At 37.4% G+C, this 19,681-nt stretch overlaps 1 protein-coding gene across 1 annotated transcript; it reads right to left on the minus strand.

Moving 5' to 3' along the window:
• Positions 1 to 16,191: 16,191 nt before the first annotated feature.
• Positions 16,192 to 16,793, minus strand: LOC115691071 (uncharacterized). Its single transcript, XM_030617635.2, has one exon. The coding sequence runs from the start codon at positions 16,750 to 16,752 to the stop codon at positions 16,369 to 16,371; it is 384 nt and encodes a 127-aa protein (XP_030473495.1). The 5' UTR covers positions 16,753 to 16,793; the 3' UTR covers positions 16,192 to 16,368.
• Positions 16,794 to 19,681: the final 2,888 nt, after the last annotated feature.

The following is a 19,681-nucleotide window of genomic DNA, read 5'->3' on the forward strand; positions in this document are numbered from 1 at the left end:
GGCGATGAGGTGAGCAAAAACAATAATTGTGGCGATTCGATTGAACCGGTTACCGGTATGTATAACAACTGCTAATTTTAAATGGGTTAAGGTAGTAATGGTAACTTCTAGTGGCAGCAGCAACAACAACAACAGTAGTAATTATAAATCATCACAATTTGATCATACACTAAATGAATTTTAAAAAAATATATAAACTATCTGTGCCTTTAAAAAGTAGGTCATATCTTGCGATTCATGTACTTGGTGGAAGGTAATTGCGAAGATATAATCTTGTCAAACTGTTTTCTTTATATCGTGTGATAAATAGAAAATGAAGGATTTATACATAAAGCAAATACACTAACCGTTTCGACCTTGAATTTTTGTTAAGGAATTTCATGAAAGCCTGAAACGTTAATTTCGATGTAGTTACATTAGTTTCATAAACCCATTAATATTTAATCAAATTGTTCATTTTAAATTACGATAATTTCTTTCATTCGATAACAACCTTCCTAAGAAAATCCAGATATTTGAATACTTCTCCTCCTTTAAAGTAATGAGAATAGCTTTGCACTCGTTTCCACTTGGTATTGACCATGATTTCTTTTTTTTATGTTGACCATAATTAAAGTAGTGGAAGACAAGTAAAATGTAGAAAATGGTACTTTGTAATTTATTCCTTAGTTTTCATTAGTAAACCAGGGAAAAAAAAAAGGTCTTTCTGGTCATTCTTATATCGTCTCTTAAGTCATCAGCAAACTTAGAATTCTTTTTTCACGAAAATATTATAAAATGGATCGATTTGAAATTTTTTAGCTAGCCAATGGCATGTGGGAAATGAGAAATCTAAATGATAATGAAAGTACCATTTGAACATTGCCATCCTCTTGTCTGCCACGTGACTCGCATTATTGGTTTATTAAAATGAAATAAACCGAATTGAACTTAAAGAATTCAAAAAGAAAATCGACAACTAAAAGTAATTCTTATTAAAGTCGAAATTATCGCTTGACCGTCGATTCTACGTATTCATACGTAACGGTCAAACTCTCGACCTCGATTCGCATTGTTTTCCGCCCACAATAATTTCGAGACCGCACATGCCCTGCATCCCGAGATTAAGATCTTACCTAACCAACGATGTATGTACGCAAGAGGATATATATATGTACATCCATGGGGCGACGACATACGTAGACCCACCTGGTTAATCGAATCAAACGTTCGGATGAACCATACAATTTGAAATAAAAGAATTCAGAAACGCACGCCCAACATTCCGAGATTGAAATTCTACCCGGTGGAGGACTTTTCGTAAACCACCCGATCCGTCGCCGTCCTTACCTCTCCTAATTAACATCTATTTTTGGCAACTTGCATCTAAATCAAGTTCTATATAGCTTAACATAAATTTTTGCACCGATGCAATGCACGTTACGCATGAGACAACTTGGATTTTGATCAAATAAACGCCTTTAGAACATGATTTACCTAGAGATTAGTCAATTGATATGGTCATTGATTAATCGATAGAGACAAACTCGATAGTCACGAGTATAATTCATCAAGGACCCGAGATGACAATACGGACAAAGTGGAGGGCACGCCAATAAATTTGTCAAAATATTTTACTGATTCTGCAAAATTTAAAGGCGTGCTGGAATTAAACAAAGACAGCAAAGCAAAGCCCCACAAAATAAAATAAAAAAAGCAGTCTTTGAATTTTTCGGTCCTCCAGTTGACTCCGCATCTCACAGATGCCGCCGATTCGGCAGCCAAGAAGAGGAGGGGGAAAAGAGCTGTACACGTGGCCTTTCCTGGTTGCGTCCACGTCACGTGAAATTAATCCCTAATATTGCTTTAATTAAAACCCTAATGATAGTTTAATCTATAAAGATGAAAGGTGCATGCTCTTTTAAGAGGACTTTGCGGAAATAAATATGGAAATTATTCCGTTTTGAGTTCGAAAGTAGAGATGGTGTGGTTATGTATGAAAGTTTGTAATAACCCCGTTTTCGTAACCCCATTAATATTAAACAGCGAAGCTAAAGCGGTCCCGTTGTTCTATTGGAAAGACGTGGCGGAAGATAGGAGGATAACATCGCATCATCGATCGGAAGCCACTTATTTTCTTATTATGTCTCCGACTAATCAACATTAAAGTCTGGCATAGCGAGAACTTTGATGACGACGAGTTAATAAAAGTGCTAACCGAGCGAGGAAAGTTCAATGGATGAGATTGTACAACTTTAGGTCGAATTCTTGCCAAGGCGAACATTTTTGCACAAAAGCAAATGCAAGAACAATGCAAGCATCGTCAAGATGACGATGGTGTCTTATCACGTTCCGACGCAGACGCCATCTTTATTACATAAAAAACCTTAAACTTTACATAGTACGAGACTTTAGGTCAAATTCTTGCCGAAAGCGAACATTTTTGCACAAAAGCAAATGCAAGAACGAGTTGCACGCGAGTACCGTCAAGGCGACGATGGTGTCTTATCACGTTCCAACACAGACGCCATGCCATCGTTGTTACGTAAATACCTTAAACTTGACCTAGCACGAGACTTTTGTGTTTTCCAAAGTTGATTTGGCCTCCACGCATTGGAAAATATTCTTGACTATAACAAACCCTACAGTGGAGATGGCGCGGACCCGCCTTTGCCGATGTCGTCCTCACCAATCTTTTTTCGATTTCTTGCTCAGCATAAGCTTTTGATTATCATTATTTTCATATTCTAAGTATAGTCTTGATCACGAGTTGTTCAATTCAAAGTATGATCGCCGACTTGGTCCCATATGGAAGAAGTGCCGCCGAGGAAAAAGCAATTTTGAATGGTATGAAGTTGTGTCCCAATTGGTTTAGTGTCCTCGATTAAGGTGCGATACGTGCTTTTGAGCATCGACTACGACGGTTACCGGAGCCCGTGGACATATTCAAATCGCAAGCACGTGTGATTGCGACTTCACGAGTTAGATGTATATCTTCTTTCTTTTTGAACGAAATTATTTACATTATTTTTGGATTCAAGTGATTATGTACGTTAAGGACGATTCTGCGTAGTTCATCGCCATCCTCGTATCGGATGATCGTTGAGGATTTTGAGGTGCACGTCGGGATGATAGTGCAAGAAACCCGATATCAAATACTTGGAGCGGTGTAGAGGAGTTATTACATTTATCAGGTTCGTAATGGAGTGGCATGCGCTTACGAGTTGAACCGGTTCGAGCCTAGCAATATCGATGACCTCGAACTGCGCCTGCTCGGCCTTCGTAGACCGTCGTCAATTCCTTTTGCAAACGCTTTCGATACCCATTTTTGTGGGTCCTTGCAAAATTGGAGAGAACGGTAGTAGCAAGGGTGATCGGTTCCCGTTTCGGTTATCAAAATTTGGAACTGGGGACAGGATCGGGAACCGGTCACTTAAGATTTGGTTTACATTTTACTAATTTTTGTCAATAAATTTATGTCAGTGAAGTTCACTTAGGATTTATTTCACATTTTATTAATTTTTGTCAATGAAGTTCACTTAGAGTTTAGTTCATATCTTATTAATTTTTTGAAGTAAAAAAAAAGGTATATGTAATCGGTTCGGTCTAGTCCTGTCAATCCGTTTCGGTCCAGACCGGAAACCGGATCATCTAGATACCGATTTCACTTTTAAGAACCGAGAACCGGACCGATACTGTCCGATCCGGGCGGTTTCCGGTTTGAGCAGTTCGTTTTGAACACCTCTATATAGTAGACTAGTAGTAGTCTTTGCTGCGAATAATTAAAAAAAAAATCATACATTAGTCCACAACACTGAATGTTTCGCCTTTTTTTAATATAATTCCGCAAAAAATTTGCAATTAGCAAGAAACATACATCCAAGATGCCAACAGATTTCAATATTCCCGACCATTGAATTAGACCGTGAAAAAAACAATGGAGAATTATTCTTGTTCATCGTTTTGACCGACAACTATTCTGCAAATTGAAATTCCGTTGTTAATAATTGACCCGGAAATATATTAAACGGGCATAAAATACTCACGAAAAATTAAAGATCTTATGGTGGAGACAGGTGAATGGAGTTCACGTATACGAGATTGAGTGACGAGATGGGACGTTGAAGAGCTTGACAAGATTTGACTCTTGAAAATCAACTGAGGAACAGTATTTGAATCGACCTCAAAATTCTTGATTTTCGACGAGTCGCATATAGGTTGGGAGCCACTTGTTAAATATTTATATAAGACTTGAGAGTGGATTTTGGCCGACACGATTATTCTGAAAATGACAAACGATGGGGAAAATATGTATTTAATCAAATAAGAAAGAATTTGGATGTTTTCATTAAGGGATTATTCCGTAAATGATTCCTAAATTTTGGCCAAATGTGTAATGTCATCCCTGAAATTTTAATCTGTTCAATGAGTTTAACGCAATGTATAATGTGATCCACGAACTTTTAATTTATTTGATATAGTCTCTAAACTATATGAAAATGTCTATTGACATCCTTCCATTCATTCAAATTCATGGACAATATTGAACATTTTTATATAATCTGGAATATGAATTGAACATATACCAAAAGTTTAAGAACCGCGTTGAACATATTAAAAGTTCAAGAATGACACTATAAATTGGATTAGTTCGGGAATTATATTGAACGAATTAAAAACCTAGAGACCGCAATAAACATTGAGTCAAAATTCATGAATTATTTGTGTCATTTTTCTTTTCATTAAACCATATTCTTAGACTTGGGCCTCATGGAAATTCTTGTATGACCCAGTCAAACATGAATGAACCAAACAGTCAAACACCATCCCAATGAAGATCTTCAGTGGGGTCACCTCAAGGGGTGCAAGAAAAATGCCAAAACAAAACCATAAAATTGGTTTAATCACTCTAATTGTCACTTACATTTTTCAGTTTTATTGTAATTATCCTTGACATATAATAATCTAGGTCGATTAAGAAGACATGGAGTATAGTCAATATATCTTGATTCTCAAGTTGGTGTTTTTCACATACAAGTTAGACCTTTTCCAATCGAATTCATAATGTTGACCTAAGACCATTCCTCCAAGCTGACCAAAAAAAATAAAAAATAAAAGAAAGCTGACCAAAAAGGTCAAATCATTTACCTAACGCAACACCGTCCAAGAAACTGACCATCATAATCCGAGGCTGGCTTCCACACCTGCAGGCTGCAGCACAACGTTCCCAACTAATCTCCCCAAAATGCCCTCATCTTATTCTCTATCGTTTTTCCTTTTTTTGGCTAATTCCCAAAAAAAAAAAACATCAACTTTACCTTAAATAACAATTTTGATTCAAACTTTTTTTGTCTCAATAAAAATCACTAATTCTTACTCGAGTCTCAAATATGGCCCATGTTAACCAATGCTTGATATCTTGTAGATTGTTACAAGCACTTTGGTAGGGCACGGCTTTAGAATTTCCTTCACCGTGTTTCCCAACAAAATCCATTTTTAATGTCCATCACTAGAGCCTGGTATATTAAATGAGATCAATTGATTAATATCCATTTGACATAGACTTCGAAGTTTTCAGGGGGGAGGGCTTGAGCTTATTTAAGAAAAAAGGTTCTGGTCGTGAGCTTGGCGGATCTTGTCTCCACGATTTCAGATTACGACAAAACGGTGGAGGCTGGCCGGAGGGACTCAATTTGGACATCTTTTTGACTTGCCAGTAAAGTGAAGGAGACCATAAACAACTTCACCGTTATGCTTCAAGCAGTGGTTTAGAAAAGATGATAGTGAATAGTGCTTTAAATCCAGCTAACAAGCGACGTAGATTTATTGCTGAGGTGGAATAGTCACGTTCAACAATTAACGATTCCATGTCAATGGGGCTAGATTTTGGATTAAAGTGAAAGTTAGTAATTTTTTATGAGACAAAACAAAATTCGGGCCAAAATTGCCATTCAAGTTAAAATTGGTGTTTTTTTTTTTGGAATTAAGCCATATTTTTTTGCCCACGATCTTATTCTATTATTGGATCAGCCTCCTTAGATTATTTTTTGAATCCCACTTAATTTTTTTAATGTAAATGTTTGAAATCTTTACAAATGATCTTATATTGACATGTAAATTCACAAATATGAATAATATTTTGACTCTTTAAAAGCTCTCTCACTGATTTATTAACTAATACGGCAAACATTTCGGTTTACCGAACGAAAATTTTGCCATAAGCTTCTTTTGAGTTAATTTTGGAAGATCGAAAACTGTTTAGGGCAAAGCTCTTTTCAAATCCATATGGGAACTTGGGGGTGCTTGTAAACATCACTATGCCTGAACTAGAACGATTATTATCTTATATGTCATCGAGAAAATCTCGATATACACGGTGACCACTGTAATTTTGAACTTGTAACTAGCCCGGGCAACTCTAAGGAGAAGAAATAACCAAACCATGAATGAGATTATGACAAAAAGTTGACACATTAAAGAGTAAAATTTCGTGTCTTTATTTTCTTTTGATGGTTTTTGGCTTGCGATCAAGCTTGTAAAAAAGTGTGAAGGAGCTTCTTCTACTTCTTTTGATGTCCAGCATGTTGAACATATAAGAAACAATTACTGCGCATATAATTGGCCATGATTTGGTTTACTATTAAGACCAAGAGACATTGGCTAGACAAGCGATATTAGATAGACAACATCTCGAGGGAAGTGTCATAAATATATAAATATTCAATTATAATTTCATTTGACAGCCTAAATTTTTATAATAGTTAGCAGTGGCTTTACGAAATTCGACACGATATCATGGCAAGAGATGGTAAGTCTAAATATTTCCCGGCCCCTATTTGTCTCCCCTATTATTCATTTCCATGCTGTAGTAGCTTTTGCATGGCAGGGAGTGTTGAAGCCTCTAAATACTAAAATTCTCAACCATAACCTCATCTAATGATTTAAACTTCTAAAACGGTTGGCAGCTTGAGCTCTGCATAAGATCGCACGTATGGAATTTTCACGAGCGGCCTCATCTTACCTCGATTTGATGGTAACTAAGATAACGAGCAGTTAAAATCTTCAAATCAAAGGTGGATAAGACCGCATGTCTAAAGTTATCTACCACCATATGGTTCTTAAAAAGATTTGTTCTAACAAGTGTCTGTAAGAAGCAAAATTATCGCGAAAATGTTACAGTTTTCGGTACCCTTCACTGATTTTTTTTTTCCTAATTCATATAGTTAATATTTTAAAAATCGAATGTTCTTCTATGGCACGTATGTCTACCATCTGTCTTTGAAGCACTAGCCCCAATTTGAACCTAATGTTGGCTTTTTACGAGTTACAAGTCAACCAAAGGTTTTGGACCTACTCTATGATGTTCACTCGACAATAAGTGAGTGGACGGAGAAAGGAACTGGCCCAAATGGGAGGACGGTCCGACACCGTCCTTTGAGTTTTTCTATGACCCTTATATTCTAGAATGACAAATTTTATAACGTGAATTGATATTCATAACTACAGTCTATGCACGAAACTATGCTATTTTCCCAACACAGTCCTGAACCTACCTTTCGGATGTCAATTCGGTCATAAATCTTTTGATTTTATCAATTTCATTATAAATCTTTTGATAATTTGCTAATGTAGTACATTTCGATCAATTTTGGTCGGAAATTACTGATGTGGACTTCAGCCATCCTACGTGGCACGGTCGGCGTTGACAATGACAATTTTTTCAAAATTTTTATGAGTTTTTTATTAATTTTTTATTTTCTTTTCTCGAAAGTAGAAAGAAAAGAAAAAAAATTATAAACAAATTTCACGTCAGCCCCGGCTGTTGCCGGCCGTGCCTTATAGGATGGCCAGCGAGGTCACCGATTTCTAGTCAAAATCGGGCGAAATAATTATATTAGCAAATCGTCAAAAAGTTTATGACTAAATCAGTCAAATGGAAAGGTTTAGACTCGTACAACAAGTTTAGGACTATCTAGCTTTAACTTAATTCCGTTCATCTCGTAAAAGAGTCGGACCATCCACAAAATAAATAAAAAAACACGTTGAGACGACGAGTTCACAACATTTTGAGCAGTGGAAACGAGGATAGCGCGAGCGGACTTGCAAGAACATTGCACGAACCCTAGCTAGAATTCAAAAAGTACATGTTCACCTCGTGGTGCCGTAAGAACCATTTGATAATCACATTATTCACTAGTTTTTCAAAGCCCGATATAGTTAACGAAGCGAATCATACCTTCTTGCGGAGACATGTTGGCGACGAGCATGTATGGACACGAATTGTCGATCCTAAAACACATAAGATGTGCAATAATATAGGCCGATGTATCGATCAAGATGGTCCACCGATGATGTGTTGCCGGCCATAAAAGGTGAAGCAATTGCTTCAATAATGCTCTAAAAAAGTAGGTCCACTTATTTTTCATATGCCCATTCGGTTGAGAATCATGAGGTGCGTGAATCGTTTCTCTTATGCGGCATCTCCTGGCCAAAGGCCACTCTCCATCACCATCTTTGGAAGGTTTGAATAAGGAGAAAAACGAAAGCAACCGTCACAAAGGGCGACTGTCGATTGGATTTATACAGAGGTACGGCTCAACTCTAGAGCGCATTTTGCACGAGCAGTCATGAAAATGGAAACTCTTGTCACTAACAAAATGAATTCATTTGACAAAATTAAAAATTGGATACATAATAGCGTCCTGATTGTATTATTTTATTAATTTTTTTATACTGTCGAAATACCTTATGAAAGCACTTATTGAATATGTTAGGTAGTGGAGATTGTCCAAAAAAATATATTGGTAGTGGAAATTGGAAAATGATGGAAATCTTCCATTCCCATGTGACCATTCCCTCTCTCTTCCCCACCCAAATAAAATGAGACATTTTTGGGCTCATTAAACACATGTGCTGACTTTCTAGGGTACAAAAAGCTTTAGAGTGCTTTCAACTCCCTCTAAAGATTCTTGCTCTCTAATGATAGTGTCACTTTATATAGGCCATAGGGATTAAAGTAAGCTATGTATTAGGGCTGATGTTGTTCTGTGGTTAGTAATCTAATGGAAGGCCTAGTGGATGTTACACGATGTAAAAGCCTATAAAATTTCCCGAATATTCTATTCATCATAAGATTCCATGGTATTTTATGAATGCCCACATGCTTGTGATTAGATGTACACATGTGATATGAGTTCATAAGCTGATCTAATTGAGCAAGCAACCTAATTGATAAACTAGTCGTTTGCTATCCATAAGCGGATTCATTTGAACTAAGGCTCCGTTTTTTTTTCGCGAAAAATAAATAATTTAGAAAATATTTTCCTGAAAATTATCGTTTGTATTTCTCGTTCATTCATTTAAAAAAATCAAATAATTCATTTTCCACGGAAGAAACGGAACCTGAATTTTACTTTTTTTTTTATTTTTTTAGAGACAAACTTTTGTTTTAGCCCATCTACTCCTATTGAAATGGGAAATGTGACATCCTAGATAAAACTCACTCGAGATATTACCTGCTTTAACCGGTCCCATATCGAGCTTCACAATTTTATCATTTGCTGTATAGATGGGCACTTTCTCAAAAGATCATCCATCCTGATAGTGTTTTCACCTAAACACGCTTAACTTTGGAGTTCCAAAGCTAAGCATTGTTGTTACGTCAAAAGATACCTATATGAGTTAATTCCAGTTTTCATATACATATCTCAGAATCGCTTGCTCCCTATTCGATATACAGTATAGTTCATTATTGCCCCCTTCATCATCCTAGAGGCATGTCAAGAGCTGCTCCTTGTCCAAGCCCTCGAGCCCCGGTAACCACTCTCCAATCTCTTCGAACAGGGTCATGACAGAAAATATGTATAAAGTCATGTATGAAGTGAGTAGTATATTGGGAAGCGCATGAAAAAATAGGGAATGGCAGCTTGTCTTGGCCAGTCGAAGTATTCTTGTCGCCTCGCCCCTATTGAGGTGTGTGAGATTTGCAATTCTTGAATTTTGGGTGGAGATCTTTTCACATAATTCCAAGGAGCAACGTGATGGTGGATATTTTCTATATAAAAAGAAATAAAAAATCGATGGTTGGGCGATGCCCGGGTCAGCTCTTCTGCATCTCGATTCTCGACTAATCCATCTCCTTGAACAATGCTACGGCGCACTTTTTTAATTGTCTATTTTGTTTGTGCCAAATCTCTCCCATGTTGGCTCAGCGCATGTAAGATTTACTTTCGACGTGCTTTCAATAGGATTTAAACAAAATGCTGTAATGATAGGAACAAACTCTATCTTACATCTAAACCAACACCTTGTCAGCAATGATAGGTTTATAGTAATTCCTTGGAAAAATTATCAACAAGGACTTAAATCTATTACAATTATGTCAATTCAGTTCTAAATCTTTTAATTTGATCAATTTAATCCTAAATATTTTAACAATTTACCAGTTCAGTCCATCTGACCAATTTTAGCCATAAATTATTGATGTGGACATTGGTCATCTTACGTGGCGCTGGCGTAGACAATTTTTGTAATTTTTAAAAAATTTATGATTTATGATTTATTTAAAATTTTCTCTTTTTTTCCTTTTATTTTATATTTTTTCACTATTGCAAACGAGGTCAACCACGCCATCGACTGGGTTGGCAAGGCTCGCTCTCACTAGAGGTCGTGAGGGTCTAACCCTCATTAGATTCGATAAGAGCTCGAGCCTTGCTAGTGGCTGGGTGAGGCACAACATTGCCGGTTTGGCTAGGTCAGGCCTCGCTTGCCATGGGCGAGGCCTGACCCTCACCAGCCCAACTGCTGACAAGATTGACCTTGCCCAGTGACGGTAAGATCGAGCCTCGCCAGCCCAACCCGAGCGAGGCCGACCTTGTGTAGCGACAACGAGATCGAAGGCCACGATCTCGCCCAACAACAGCGAGGTCCAGCAATCATGTCCTTCGACCTCGCGGTCATTGTCGAGGGCTACCCTTGGCAGATTTGGCGACAGCTCGATCCTCGCTAGTGGTTAGGCGAGGCACGACCTTGCCTAGTGATGGCAAGGTCAAGCCTCGCCCTCATTGGCTACAATGAAAAAACATAAAATATAAAGGAAAAAAAAGAGAAACTAATAAACATTTTAAAAATTTTATTTTAAAAATTATCAACGTCAGCACCACATAGGATGGTCAATGTCTACATCAGAGACTTTCGGCCAAAATTGACCGGATCGACTGAATTGTCAAAAGATTTATAAGTAAATTTGTCAAATTAAAAGATTTAGGACTAAATTGACCAAATTAAAAGGTTTAGAACTAAATTGGCACAATCACAATAGTTTTTAGACTTTTTTGGTAATTTTCCTATAATCCCCTTTGTCCTGGACTCATTTACTTACTAAATATTAGCTATTTATCTCATAAGCGCTATAGATCTAGACTGCTTTCTTTCCTTTTTTTTTTAATCAAACTACTATTTGACTATCATATTTGGGTCGACCATTCGTCTTACCTGGTCCATAAATTTAACACCATGTAATTCCTTGCTCCAGACCTATGCGGACTTCCTCGTTATCAAACCATCTACAGTCGCGACGAACTAACGAGAATTTTTTTAATACCAACGAGGAAATCTAGGGAGAAAACGAGGGGATTGTCTTTGCTGGTTCACAAGCAAATCAAAGGCCCAACAAGCACACAACTGCGCTAAGGACGGAAGACTGAATGAGCCCAGAAAATGCATGTCCGTACAAAGGCCTATTGATGTAAAAGGTCCAAATTGAAGTTCACTTCCACCCATACGTTCATTTCTCGATCCTTTGATCATTTTCTTTTGTTTTAATCCATGAGAGAACTATGTTTCCCTTCTTGATAGATACATATTGTGGTCTATAATTTTCTCGACATAAATCTTTTCATAGGGTAACAATTCCTAACACGACACGAATCTATTAAGAAAAATTCTGACATGACATGACATGACACGACACGATACGACACAATTCAAATGAATTGACGTACTTTCGTTCTTTTTTGATGAAAAATTCTTAATAACCGCGCTTAAACATTTTTGTAGTGATAGGGGAGATCACACAAATAATTGATATAAGTACACGATGAAACACGAATTGCCAGCCTTTCATCAAATAGGAGGTAGAAAGGGAGAGAGAGGTGAGTTTTGTTTTCGTGCTTCTAATTGCCGCACTAGTGAAGTCTTGTAGTCATTCAATAAGCCGTGAGTGTCTTCTCTGAGGGTTTGCTCTGTGACTAGTGCAATGGTAATACATCCAGTTTGACATCGTTTTTCTCCGTGAAAGACGCAATTGTCTTAAGCTGCGAGGTAATTCTTAGCGTGTTGATTTTATCGAGCGATTACGTGAGACTAAATACTGTGAGATTGTGTGTAATTTAGGAATGAGAAATACCTAAGCGATTGAGCAACTGCAACTCCGTAATTCTCCAAATGATTAACCAATTCTTTGCAACTAACTCTTCCGTGATGTAAGTACCGACACTCGAACTAAACCACCGAAAATTTCATCCTCTTTCGTTTGATTTGAATTGCGTGTTCGTTAGCTTCTGTGTCATTTCTCATTATATGTAATTATAAAACGCTCAATACACTAACAACTTAAACATTTAGAGTATACAACATGATATGTAATGTGTAGTTGGTATCGAAGTTAAAGGTTTTGAGCTCAATCTTTCACACTCCAAAGCCTTCGCCATCAAATCGTCCTTTACATAAGAGGGAGTACTACGTTAAGAAATTGCAAAATGCATCGGCCTCCAACAGCTTAAAATTTCTGAGTAAATGATCCCATAAAATTTCATATTGATAGTTCGATTCATGATCATATATGACAACATATCTTGGATCTTATTTAATTATCGAAGAATATCTCATTGTTGGCTTGATAAACGGTGTCAATCTCTATGTTAGATTACTCCAAAATATTATATATTACATAAGCGAGTCAGTACAAAAATTTGCTCAATATTAAGTCAGCGAGTCAGTGAATTTGCTCAATACAAAAATTTCTGAAAGTACATGGTTGCACATTAATCAAGATAAATTGAAAAACAAAGTCAAATTGTAATAGAAGGAAAAGAAAAAGAAGAAGCAAAAAGTGAAGTCCACATGTCCTTATGGTAAAAAACGATCATTTTAGCTGGACTTCTTGGCAACTTAGCTCACAATTCAAATTTAGTATAAAAGAAAATGAGAGCCCATCGATTACAAGAATGTTTTTTTTGTTGGACCCCATTAACATGGTTGGTGGGGCAGATTGCTGACAGCCCATCGATCAATTTCAACCCTCATCCTCAATTAATGCAAGCTTAAATTGATCGCAGGTAAGAAAATATTTCATATAATCGACACGGTATCTCCAATCATGTAACGGGTTCAATGTACATGGTTGCTAGATAAAAAACGACCGTAAGCATATGACGTCGTAGTGGAATGGATAGTTTAGTAATGTCAAATTGCTCGATGTAAGTGCACGAGGACCGGAAAAAGGGTTAAAGACGTAGATTTAGGTCCAATGACTTTGAAAGGTGAGGAGAGTACCGGTGGGGAGATCCACCCTTGATAGAAAAAATCTAAGGAAAAATGACACAAATGATTTATGAACTTTAATTCAATGTGCAATGTGGTATCTGAACTTTTAATTTATTCAATTTAGTCCATAAAATTTTAGTACATGTTCAATTTAGTCCTTGAACTATATGAAAATGTTCTTTGTTTTTCCTGATCTCGAATTAATAAAAGGATTATATTGAACATTTTCATATAATTTATGAATTACACTGAGCATGTATCAAAAGTCTAGGGACCAAATATAACAAATTAAAAGTTTCAAGATCACATTGTACATTAAATTAAAGTTCATGGACCATTTATGTTGTTACCCCAAAATCTAACTAATTCTTCAAATCAAATTCGTGATTAACGTGACGCAATCTGATGTTGCAAGGGCAACTTAAAGTTGAAGTCGACTCATCTCCACGACGAAAAGTACCTCTAATTAAAAAAATGGAAAATCCCCCGTGACGTCATGCATGACGTTATTGCTCAGTCGTATCTTCAACTTGATCTTATTGTTCTTCAATTTTAAGCCCGAACTTGATATTATATTGCTGTCTAAGCAAAGTCCAAACTCATAATATTCCCTGTCGCTTGTCATCATGCGTGAGCTTATGTCCCAAGATTCGTTTTAGTACAAGGCGCAAAGGGTTGAAAATTAATTTTTCAGTTTTTTTCAAGAAAGAGATTAGGCAGCAGGGAAGGATGGTGCTGGCAGAAATTTTGAAAATGACTCCAAGATTTATTCGCGATTAATTAAGATGGTCAGAATCGAGATCGGAGGTTAGCGCGAGATAAGACAAATCGAAAACTCTGATGAAAAGAGCTGTGATTTAATTAAGATGATTCGAATCGATATTAAGGATTAGCGCTAGATAAGACAAATTGAAAACGAAAAGAGCGGACGAATCTCTTACAAGTCGAGGGTTTCGGAATCTTTTTACCCGTTGAGGGTTTCTTCTTGTGGTTTTGCATAGGTTTCAATGGATTTACTCAAACATTTTTTTTACTGAGGTCATGAGAATATTTGCAAAAGCTTTTATTTATTCTGATTTTTTTTGGATAATTGAGAAATTCTTGCACAATTTACAGTAGCAGGAATTTGCAAAAGCTGCAGCTGCTGAGCACTTGGGAATTTTTCTTTTCTTTTTAATGAGTTTGATGAACTCTTAATTTTTAAAATTTTCTAGCCCTTGTTATTCTTTTATTATTAGCCTATAAATAATTTAAGACCGCTATATCTAGGATTTTATTATCGTGAAAATGAAAATCCGTTTGTCGAATCTAGGTTTTAAAGAGATATTTTACTTTGAATAAACGTGTATCATTGTCTACGTGGTGCTGAGTAGTTATGGTTCAATTCGAATATCTCGTAACATATGCGAGACTCTTATGTTAGCGTCTAGAGGTGGTCGCTAGCATTGATTGCCGCTTCCGCCCTTTAACCGATAAACAAAATGCTTGTTACTAGCAAATGTCCTTAAAATCCAGGAGAACAAAAAAACAAAGGTGGAAACTCATGAAGATGGTTTACAAATTTTGAAAGCCGCATACATATTGATTTTAGGAGTTCACTGGCATTTCATTTGTATGAGTTCCACAAAGTCATAGCATGGATTAACACAAAGTATCATGGTCTGCACTTCGTGGTGCTGCTCGAAGAACACTTGTTCAAAATAAACGATAAAAACATTATTTGATTTCGACGTCACAACAAAAATGGGTATATACTAAAAAATACAAACTTTCTACGTTAGCATAAGATATGTCTCAGTAAAACTTTACTTTTTTTTTACTTTTTGCTTAATTTGAATTTTGAGGCGAATACTATTTGCCATTTTTTAACTCATAATGCTTGAAATTTCTACGATATATATGTGACATCCTTGAATTAACTCACTCAAGATATTATCTATTTAGGCATGTCCCATACCAAGCCTCGCAGTTTATTATCTTTTGGTGTACAAGTAAGCACTTTTCCATGTAGTGCTCTAGCCTAAACACGTTTAACCTTGAAGTTCCAAAACTAAGCGATGCGGTTGTGTCAAAAGTCACCTCCATAAATTAATTCACTTTTCACATATAAATCCCGAAAACGATCTCCTCCTGTTTGGTGTACAATTTTCGGTGTACAATTTGGTTTATTCTTGCCCCTTCTCTATCCGAGAAGCCTGTTAGGTGCCCGCTCCTTGTCTAAGCCCTCTGGCTCCGGTGATCACTCCTTGCGTTCATCGACCCGGGCCGTTACAACATAAATGTTGATTCGCAGATTCTTGTATGATTATTTGGAATTTTTTAAAATTAGAATAAAAAAAGATTTTCTTTTTACTTTTTGAAACTCTAACTTCAAGTCATAGCCAAATACCAATGCCAGCTTGAAACCCCAACGCAAGATCCACCGGCACGTCGACTTGCCAACTAGTTTCAATTTTCGATGCAATTTTTCTTTCCTTTTTCTTGCATCTCCTACTTGTGAAAAGTAGAAATAAAAAAAGATAAAGAAAGAACAAAAGAGGGAAATTCAGAATTATAATGTTTATCAGCGAGAAACTCACAAGTATCATAATTTATTATGAACGCTTCTGCAACGACAACGCAGGAGAATACGCAGACTTAAACCCTAAATTCCATAAAAGGATTCAGTAAGGAAACACTCATTTTTCTTATAGGTTTAAAAGAAATATATTACATTATTTCCTCCTTGCTGCTCATCGAAAAACAAAAACCAAAGAAAAATTTTCCATAGAGAGCTATTCCCGAGAGCATGCGCAAGATTGATTCATACAACCCCAGAACAAAGGAGGTTCAAAATGGGAAAGTTTACATGATAATGGCTCTGTGTCTGGCCACCGTAGGGAAGCTATTGAACGCCATGACCGGAACGGCGCAGGTCGTCTCCATCAACAGCCTCTGCTGGAACGTCTCCAATGAGACGCCGGCTTCGATGATGTCGGCGATCAGAGACCTGTAATACTCCTTGAGCTTCTTCAGCATGCACGAGTATTGCAGCTTGAGACACCTCAGCCTCATCTTCCTCCACATCTTCAGCAAGAAGAGCCCCCGCCCCGGCCTCTTCCCACCGAGCCGGACGGTCGGGAGCTTCCGCCGCCGGAGGGGGATGGCTCTCCGGCGAGGCGGCCAGCGCGATGCGGCGACCATGTGGGTGGTGGTGGTGGTGTTGGTGGTGGGATCTTGGTGAGCCATGTGTTGTGGGTGGTGAGTGGTTTTTCTGGCGGTGGGAGAGATTGAGAGGGTGGTTATATGGGAGGGTTGACTAGATGAGACAAACGCCTCTTTGGGTTGAATTATTCATTTCTTTATATTTTGCATGGGACCAAGTTAAGGGATAAGTTATATGCACTATGCATTAAATTTATTCCAGCATTATGCACCTAAAAAAACATCAAGATAATAAATTTTCTAGCGGATTTGCGTCACAAATTTGTGTAATTTTCATGGTATCAATCTTTGTGGGTGGTTTGTTGCTTTGTGGCGCCTGGTGTTTTCTTTTTCTTGTCTTATGTTTTGGCATTGGGGGTCCATGTGATATTTGGCAACTTTGGAGGTTACATTGCATAAGAATTATCGGCAAATAAACCGGAAGATAGGACGGAAATTTTCTTCTATTAATATTTTGAAAATAATGTCGACAATGATGGAGTCGATTGATCTTTATCTCTAGCTAGGGTTTCGTCACAACACATGCGTATAATCAAGACTTTGTGCATTGTTTAGAAACAGGATTAATGCATGCATAGCATTCGCCAATCCTTTTCTACCTGATATCCTCAGCTTTTAGGTCAAAAACCGCAAGAGTTTACTTTTCCTGGATTGATTGATGCATGGGTTTGCGTATATAGAATTTGAAAGTTCTACGCTTATGACGATGATATCAATACAAACGATCGGATAGAAATTGCGACTAATCTTGTTCGGTTGGACTTGTCGGAAGATATTTCAAAGATGTGTTTCAACCCCTTTTTGGTCAAATTGTGTTAATTTCATATTCGCCGTATAAGGCCCTAAACAATGAGGATTCTAGATTAGATGAGCGAGAATATTTGCATTTCATTATTATATGTTGAACGAATTCCTAACTCTTTAGAGTTTACATGCATCTAACTCGACACTGTTAACGATCTTTTTGGTGAATTTGATTTTTGATGACTCAACAGCTTTGTTGACGATTTGATCACCTCTTCTCTCTTGTCACAACAGGACATACAGATGCAGACATTTGGTCTGGCTAAGAATATGTGATGATCCAGCAAAGAATAATCATAACTTGCAGAGAAAACAAACAAGATCCGCTTAGGAGAGCAGCGACTCTTTTGCCAAAGTTTTCTTTAATAACACAGCGTAGAGTGAGGTGAGCAAAGACGGAGGGAGGTGCGAGTAGGACAAGGATGTGATTAAGTGTGTACTTAACCCATAAGTCAAGATTTAGCAATAATAGCTGTGAAATGACTTCTGCCCTTGTCTTTTTCTTTTCCTAACACAGATTTAATGCTGAGCATGACCAGCTAGATCCGCGTAGGTTTGGCATGTGGAGCTGGCCTTGCATTTAATCAAAGATTAAGAGTTGCGTCTTTCGCTTGAATGCTTAGGGTGGTCCTGCCTTGAAGACCGGTGAGCGAATAATTAATGCCCTAAAATGAGTAGTTTTGAGGGTGCCTCTAGTTTTATCTGCAGGAGTATTTCGAGGAAAAGATTCTTGATGGGGTTGGTCTTTGAGATAACTTGGATTATATTCATTAGGTGGACATGTGAGCTCTGCAGGTTCTGTGCCTTGGACTCTAATTAAAGCCTCGCTTACTTGAGCCATCAAGATCAGGAAACAAGGTCAAATACTACAGCAGCTTCCCATTGTTTTTTCCTTAAGGTTATACAAAGGTTGAGAGGAGATGGTTAAACTCGAACCCAATTCATAGCGTTTTGTGCGGACGTTGGATCGTGGGGTTTTGATGGTTTATAGCCTTGAGCTGATTGATCGGATCGAGCAAGTTACAAGCATGGAACTACTTCTGCAGCATGAGTTTTCCTACCTTTGGATGTGACCGAAATCTTTCTGATGAATCATGCGAACACTCGTTGTGAATCTTAACGAACATCCAAGCTCTAGCACTGAATGTTCCTGGACTGAATTTCTATACTCTTCTGCACTTTGTCTGTGTCGTGCATCGTCCGCTCACTAGAAAAAGTGCAGCACTTTGTCTGTGTCGTGCATCGTCCGCTCACTAGAAAAAGTGCAGCGCGACCGCGACTCTTGCGGAATTAGCGCTTTCTTTACTGGAGTCTTCCTAAAATACAACTCTAACTGCAGTTCTTTCTGTCTTCAGTTGCAATTGTAAGCAGTGTCACATCTATCCTGCTTAAACCTTTCATCCTTATTCCTAGCCTGCATTGCTCTTCCTTTGTCTGTTAATGTGACCAAGGATCATTAAAGCTTTATCCAGCACTTGATGCAAAATAGTTTTACAGATGAAGTTCCTATGTATGGGCAGAATTTCAAGGTCATTGAATCTAATAACTATTTATGAAATTACCAACCTTTATTGAGTGAGTTACCAATGTTTCTCCAATTAAATCACCAACTAATTTTAGTTACCAGCTCTCATGTGAGTTACTGACCAACTTTATTTGATCAAAAGTCCAGTTTTCATAACCATCGTAACTTGGTTTCGAAAGTGAACGTTGCTCTGCTTGAGAACTCAATGGGAAGGATAGTGAGCTAGATGCAGAGCATATCTACAAGAGTCTAAGTAGTAATCCAAAGTGAAGAAATAAATATCTCCTTGGGGCTAACATGACGCAATTCTTGTGGTGCGTGTATTTCACAGAAAATCAATAATTTAGAAAATATTTTCTTAAAAGTAATTGTTCGAATGTCTTGGAAAAATTAGTCAACTAAAAATGTTTTCTTTATCGTAATGATTGAAATATTTATCCTTAATTCAAGGAACGTTATAATTCATGGAAGTATTAAGGAGTGGATGAAAAGAGAGCTGTGATTTGATCCTTTCAAATTGATTCCTGGAAAGCCAAGGCAACATCAGGTCCAAGATTGTAATTCTGGACACAAGATATGTTGTTCTGTTTCATTTTATGCTTGTCGGGTTGATTCAAATTCGGT

The sequence above is a fragment of the Syzygium oleosum genome, unplaced genomic scaffold, assembly GCF_021117445.2.
Source record: "Syzygium oleosum isolate NSW1041296 unplaced genomic scaffold, Sole_v2.1 Sole_v2.20, whole genome shotgun sequence".
NCBI lineage: Eukaryota > Viridiplantae > Streptophyta > Magnoliopsida > Myrtales > Myrtaceae > Syzygium > Syzygium oleosum.